General features: G+C 34.6%; 1 protein-coding gene across 1 annotated transcript; it reads left to right on the forward strand.

Annotated features, from left to right (window-relative positions):
* Positions 1–6,162: 6,162 nt before the first annotated feature.
* LOC127106177 (uncharacterized) lies at positions 6,163–7,051 on the forward strand. Its single transcript, XM_051043467.1, has 2 exons — positions 6,163–6,379; positions 6,657–7,051. Exons 1-2 carry the CDS (start codon positions 6,163–6,165, stop codon positions 7,049–7,051), a joined length of 612 nt encoding a protein of 203 aa, XP_050899424.1.
* The last annotated feature ends 869 nt before the right edge of the window (positions 7,052–7,920 follow it).

Genomic DNA, 7,920 nt, shown 5'->3' on the forward strand with positions numbered 1-7,920 from the left:
GGGAAAAATTCACAAGATCGGTATCGTCTTAACACCGTGAGTCTCCTGCATATGGAAATTGATTCGAATTCTTATTATGTTTTAGCCTTAAATTCTCATTCTCGGATAGCTCTTGAGTAGTTTATTTCAGCAGTCAACACCTTTCACACACACTCTACGCAAGGAAGCCGATGAATATAAGTGAGTGTTCAGAAAAAGAAAAAGAAAAAGAGAAAGAAAAAGGAATGCATCTTCTAAGTTTGGTGACCCTCACCCGGTCACTTAACCCAACAGATGTAGAACCTTCAAAAAATTGAAAATAAGACTCGTTGTCAGTTGGTTCAGCGGTTTCTGGTGTTGAACTTGGTAGGGCGGATTACGGTCCGATCCCCGCAACTACAACTGAGTAAGCAAAGGGTTATTCCACGTAAGTATTAGAATCCCGTGCAAAAAGGATCAGAGTCACTAACGGTCGCCTTGCTATGGATGTGTGGAGATAACGGGCTTAATGTGATTGCGCCTGAATGAAAAAGAGCAAAAAGAAGGATGAGGAAGTTAGGCTTTAACATAATAACATGATTCGAGTTGATTTGTGTATTCAGGAGGTTTATGACTGCACAATTGTGGATTAGTGTTCTTACGATATCCTTAGTGTGCAAGATTAATACCTATCGATGCAAACTTAACCGAAGAAGACTTGTAGCCTAGGATGAGTAACTAATGATGTGTTTGTGTTTTCTTTGTTTTATTTTAAATTTTGCTCGGAGTGTAAAAGTTCAAGTGTGGGGGAATTTGATCAGTGCATTTTGATGCATATTCTTCTATATTTATACTTATGTATTTACATGTTTTAGTTTGGTTATTTTTCCCTTTTAATGTGTTTTTATAATTTATCTTATTTTTACACTTATTTGTTTTTCGCAGTTTATTTTCAGTATTAGCAGTCCGCAAGAATAAATTCATAAATGGAGATAGGAGTATCGGATCAAGGCGTGCTACCAATCGTTGGAAAACTAAGAGAAAGAGCTACGACTTTCATGAAGAAGTCAGAAGCTAATTAGGACTGTAGCATGGTTGAAAAATCCGTTGAATCCTTCAACACTAGATTTATATTTTGTGTTGGGTTATTTAGTTTGGGCATGGGTTATGTTTTGACCAAATTAGGTTTATTCTACTTTTCCTATAACCTAAGCAGCCGAAAACAGGACACGGGATCACTATTCATGAAAATTTGAAAGCTTGTACGAATTCCATGGAGAACTAATCCCTCTTATTCAATCTGCCGTAATTCAGGTTCCTAAACTTGAGATTATTATAATGTTAATTTTAGTTTAATTCCTTTCAATGATATTTTGTGTTCTTGTATGCTTAATTAAATTGCATGAAATATATTGATTCAATTTGATTGATTGTATGATCCTAACATAGGCACGTCACGTTTGCTTAATCGTTTTTGTGTCTGATCAATCATGTTTGCTTAATTCGGACAATAAGATCATACATCTCACAAACTTCACCGCGCTTGTCATTGAGTTTGTATCCAAATAGGAATAGACAATCCGCTTAGGGTATTAAAATTATATTAATCGATGATAGTAGGAACTGAATCGGTAGATTGAGTTATTTCATAATCACTTATTTCATAACAGCTTATTCCAAGAATTGCTTTTAATAATCACTTTTTCTTAATCGAACACCAAACCAAACAAACCCCCCCCCCCTTAATTTGATTTACCTTTGGATAATAATAATCAAGAATTCTTGTGAGAACGATATCTGAGTTAAAATTGTCGCCGTACTACATTTTTGAAAAACAGTCGTTTTGACCCGCGCGTGACAGCGGATCAGTTACACCTTTTGCATTTTTGAAAAACACTTAAAGTTTCATTTTGGTAACCAGTTAACAAGAATATGTAAACGGTTACATCTGATGAAAGTTTGAAAAATACTTTAAGTAATGTTTAGATGCTAAACCATTTGATGTAAAAAGTCATGTTATGTATCAAGATGAATTGAATATGAAATTACTTAGCACTATGGTAAGACACATGAACAATTGTAACTTGTACCTTTAACATAGTGACCAATCTTCAAAGTTCCAAGAATGTCTTGACAATGTTGCTTGAGTTACAAGTCTTAATACCATAGTTTGAGTCATAGAGATTTTTCTCATCCTTTGATAATGTAAATGAACTAGAGATAGTAAACTTGTCTTCATTAAAACACAATGTTGGAGTAGCTTGACTTCACATATTCTGCATATCTTCAAATCTCATTTCTTGATTATCTCCCGAGTAATGTGATAACTCCCAAATATGTGTTTGAATCATTGGTGAGATATAGAATCCTTAATTTAAGCAATGACATAATTGTTATTACAATAAAGATCAATGTGACCCACACTGCTATGAAGTATACCAAGTTCAGTGAGGAGCTTCTTGATCCAAACAATCTTTCTTCCTACTTTTGAGGCAATAATATACTTGGCCTCTATGATAGAATCAATAGTTGTTTCCTAATTTGAACTTTTCCAGCTCACAACACCACCATTTAAATAAAACACATAAACAAAATGCGATATGAAATCCTCTTTATCTATTTAAAAACTACCACTAGTGTAACCTATTACATCAAGCACTTTCTGACCTCCATATACCAAGAATAAATCCTTAGTTCTTCTCAAGTAGTTAAGAATATTATTGACAACAACCTGATGACCATCACCGGGATCAGACCAATACACGCTCATTGTGTGTAAATCATGTGAGACATCTGATTGACTACACAACATGGCATACATGATAGATCAAATTGCATATGCATAAGGAATTTTATTCATGGGATCCCTTTATTTTTTCACTGAAGGGGATTGTACTTTTGACATACATGCACCATGTTACACGAGTATATATTATTTCTTAGAATCATGCATATTAAAGTATCTCAACATTATATCTATGTATGTACTTTCACTTATGCCAAGAAATCCTTGAGATCTATCTTTAAATATCCTTAATCCTAATATATAGGCAGCTTCATCCAACTCTTTCACAGAAAAGCAATTACCTAACCAATTTTTAACTTGTTTCAAAGTAGGAATGTCATTTCCAATGAGTATTATGTCATCCATATAAAACACCATAAATAAAACTATGCTCCCACTAACATTCTTGTAAACACAAACTTTTATTTATTTATTTTTAATATATCCAAATTTTCTTAGAGTCTAATCAAAATAAAGGTTCAAACTTTTAGAAGCTTACTTCAATCTATAGATGTATAGTTACAATTGCATACCTTTTTTCATACTCCAGATTATCTGTAATACCCCGTCGTTTCTTAAATACTCAAATTCATATCAGTTGAGATCAACCCAGTTCTTATGTGTTCTAAAAGTTGTCAGTTGGGACAATTAGAGTAACTAGTGAACTTAGATTGACTTAATTAATATTCTTTAGGACTGAAATTTTATTAATTGGTACAAAAAGGTACATTTTGATAATATTAATAATTGGCCAATTACTCTAGTAGAACAAATATTATAGTGTAGTATTACTTGGGATATTTCTCTGCTACAGTTCTTCAACCCTAAACACACAAATCTCTTTCTTTATTACCATAATTCTCCACCACATGTTTTCCACCCATTTGCCAATTATCCACCACATGTAATGATACTTCTTTGTATGTATCATTTTTCATTATATCAGTAAGCATAGTAGAGAAAAAAGAAAAGCTTGGGGAGAAAAAGGACACTTGATAAGGAAACAAGGAACTTGGAGGAACAAGAAGCTTGGATTCATCTTATCTCAAATATCTCTTCATCTTCATCTCTTTCTCTAAGGTGGGTTATACTTAGGACTTTTGGTAGAATAGAAACTAGGGTTTATGTTGAGAACATAGAATAAATGATAATGATTCGTGAAAATATGCTATGTGTTCTATCTTAGTCATGAAAGTTGCTATGAACAAATGAATCACTCATGCTTTGCAATGATTGTTGTGTTCTTCATGTGATAGAATGTTGTTGTTGCTATTATGGTCCATATTTGTGTGTTTTATAAATCTATACCATATGATTATTGTGTACTATGGGTTGTTGTTGTTAGAAGTGATTAAACATCATTAGGGATGGAAGAGAACATGTTTAGACTGGTATTTTTGACAAAAGTTACAGTGACCACTCGATTGCACTTGTCATACAATTGATTACATCTTCCAAAATACTGAAAAACGATCAAAAATAGGTTGTGTAATCAATTAATTCATAAAACTTTAGAAAAAAAGAGTTGAGGAAGTTGGTGCAATCGGTTGCACCCTTTATGCAATCAATTATATCCCATGTTTCTTTCAAAAATCACGTTTTCCAAGGTTCCTAAGCCATCTTACGAGTCATGTAACTTATCCTGTGATGTGTGGGCATGTAATTATCATTGATTTAACTATATTCCATATATGATAGAATGATGAGTATATTATGACTTGATTATGGTGTTAATATGATAATATGATTAAAAACTCATAATGATTGATGAGAAAACCTTAGAAACATAATTAATTAAATGTATTAGGAAGATAAGTAAGGTATGACGAATAACTTAGGCGACGACGCTTATACGATATGGTACCTATGTGAGTATTATGGATGAGTGATCGCCATAGTTATGAATGATATGCATTGTATGGAACATGTTTTGATGGCATGATATTAGGGTGAATGTGATCACCTCGTGGTTGTCGAATACAATCACGTAGTGTTTTATCTAGTCACATAATCAGAAATAATCCCATTATTGTGTCGTACCAAGTGGGGACACTTATACAAAGTAAGAATTGGGATTTACACACCAATACTTTGCTCAACTAAATAGGTTAAAGTCCCATAATGCAACCAAATGAGTTAGAGTCCCATACTAGACCTTAAAGTGGGTTAAAGTTTCATACGAGGAAAATGCTCGAAATGGGTTTGGAGTCCCATAGGGAGCAAAGAATCTTGAAGTGAATTGTTATTACTTAGAATTTTAAATCCATAAGAAAGTCGAAGTATAATACAAGGATCAGTGGCCCGTGTCGGTAATCCTAGACGTAAGGTTGGCTGGGGAAAGATACCTTGGTATGGTTTCCAATTAGTGATTGTTTGAGTTAGATGAACTCAATAGGCATGTTTCCATACATTGCAGAAGTTCCCGTTACTTAAGTCTTATATCCCTTTTGACTTGAGTTAGGAATTGATTAGAAATCTTGTAGAGCTGAGTGGACCCATAAGATAGGGAATCCACTGGGATTGTTATCTCACCCCATGATTGTTGTTATTTTTCAGGAAGTTCTGTGCAGGTAAAGAAGAATGACAAAATGACTTGATGTCCTTGATTATTCAATATTTTTTGGATGGAATTTCCGTTGTGTAGATATCTATTTTGAGATCATTATGAGAATGATCTAGCTCTTAGTTTTACTTTAGGCACCCTTGTACATATTGTGCCATATGTATACTTTTTTTTGGACATGTAAATATGTACAATGTTGATAATATGCACTTATATATTTCAGTAACAATATTACACTATGTATAATATGTATTTCTGGACATGTATTATATGTGGGTGTTACAATTGGTATCAGAGCAGGTCGAATCCTCAACCTAGCCATGAAATATTATGAGTTATTCTTTCTGCCTCATATGTGTATTGTCAATATTGTTCTTGATCTTATATTCATAGTATTAAGCCTGATCGACTTAATTCTATTTGTATGACGTTTAAGATGATGGCCGACAGACGCAGAGATCCCGGTGGGCCCATAACTCAGAATTCAAACCCAAAACTAGTAGTTGGGAGTGATGGTGTTCAATGGCCTCAGTTTGTGCAACAAATGTAGCAACATCATAACCAATTCATGCAGCAGATGATGCAACCATTGAATAATGGTCTTCTCCCCCAAGTGATTTCACAAGAAGCTGTAGGTGGTTGTGTCCGGGATTTCTTTCACATGAATCCTTCTAAGTTTCATGGTGGACTAGATCTTGTAAAAGATCATGGGTGGATAGCCAACATTGAAATAACTTTTCAGATAGTGCATTATAGTGATGAGAATAAAGTTATGTTTGCTTCTCACATGATGAGGGGTTATGCTATTAGATGGTAGGAGAATGCTTCAACTCTTATGACTAATCAAGGAGTACACATGGATTGGGAACATTTTAAGACTACTTTTCTGGACAAGTACTACCCTAGCACTTTGAGAACTCAGAAGGAGTTTGAATTCCAACAGCTTAGGCAGGGTGTTATGTCAGTAGCTGAATATGCTAAGAAGTTTGAGGACATGTCTGCTTACTCTAGACAAGCTATGTATACACCAGATGAGAAGTGGAAGATTTATAAGTTTTTATTTGGATTAAGAGGTGAAATATCTCATAGTGTCTCTCAGAGGGAGTTCACTACTTATGCAGACAATGTGATGTAGCTGAAAATAGTTTGAAGAAGGTTCAAGAGGAAATGGATCGTCATAGATTTGGCCATGAGGACCAGGGAAGACCAAGTCATCAATTTAGGCCTAGACCTCAATCTTTCAAAGGGAAACAATTGTAGAATGCAAAATCTACCCCTCATCCTTTTTGTTGCATGTGTAATAAGACTCATTATGGAAGATGTGTTATAAGAGCATTTAAATGTTATCAGTTTCAGGGAGAAGGCATATGGCTAGGGATTATCCTCAAAATAAGATTCAGATGCAGGGGAAGAGTACTGGTCGAGTTTATAGTTTGGATGCAAAGAAGTCTAATGGTAACAATGCTTTGATTAATGGTATGTGTCACGTAAATGATCATCTTTGTTTTGTATTGTTTGATTATGGAGAAGCACACACTATTTTATGTCAATCCAGTATGGAGCGTCTCGGTTTGAAAGCAATCCCTTTGACTCCCTTTATGGTGGTAACTGCCGCCATAGATGATGTTGTAGAGACACCTTTGATTTTTGAAAATTGTTTGTTGTTGGTGAATGGTAGAGTTTTTCAGATTGATCTTATATGTTTACCCCTTAAGAAGGTTGACGTAGTCTTGGGAATGGATTGACTCTCTGCCAAATTAGTGTTTATTGGGTGAGAAGATAAGTTAATTATCATTCCATCTAGTGAAGCCCCTCCGAAGGATGTATTACCACTATTTTGGAAGGTACGGTTGGAATGGTTAATTACTTGTTTGAGAAGGAAAAGTATATTCTCTTGGTTCTCACCAAGGAATCAAGTGATGATCTGAAGGTTACATAAATTCCTATAGTTTATGAATTTCCAGAAGTTTTCCCCGAGGATGTCACTTCTCTCCCTCCTGAACGGGAAGTGTAATTCTCTATTGATTTGATACCTGGGACGAACATAATATCAACCTCTCTGTATTGTATGACACCATTTGAACTGAGAGAGTTAGAGAACGAATTGGAAGAATTATTGAGTAAGCACTTCATTCAGCCTAGTGTTTCACCATGGGGAACTCTAGTGTTACTAGTAAAGAAGAAGGATGGTGGTATGAGGTTATGTATAGATTATCTACAGTTGAATAAAGTCACCATTAAGAACAAGTACCCACTACCAAGGATAGACGACTTATTAGATCAATTAAAAGGAGCCAGTGTGTTCTCGAAGATTGGTATGCGATTGGGCTATCATCAAATCTGAGTTAAAAGTTCTGATATAACAAAGACCGAATCCAAAACCTGATATGGTCATTATGACTTCCTTGTAATTCCATTTGGAGTGACGAATGCACCTGTTGGTTTTATGATTATATGAATCAGATATTCCAACCTTATTTGGACCAATTTGTAGTGATCTTTATTAATGACATTCTTATTTATTCTCATACTCCACAAGAGCACGAGGAACATCTAAGAATTATTCTGTCAGTACTTCAAGAGAAGCAAATTTTTGCCAAGTTAAGTAAGTGTG

This window comes from Lathyrus oleraceus, chromosome 1, assembly GCF_024323335.1.
Source record: "Lathyrus oleraceus cultivar Zhongwan6 chromosome 1, CAAS_Psat_ZW6_1.0, whole genome shotgun sequence".
NCBI classification, from domain to species: Eukaryota; Viridiplantae; Streptophyta; class Magnoliopsida; order Fabales; family Fabaceae; genus Lathyrus; species Lathyrus oleraceus.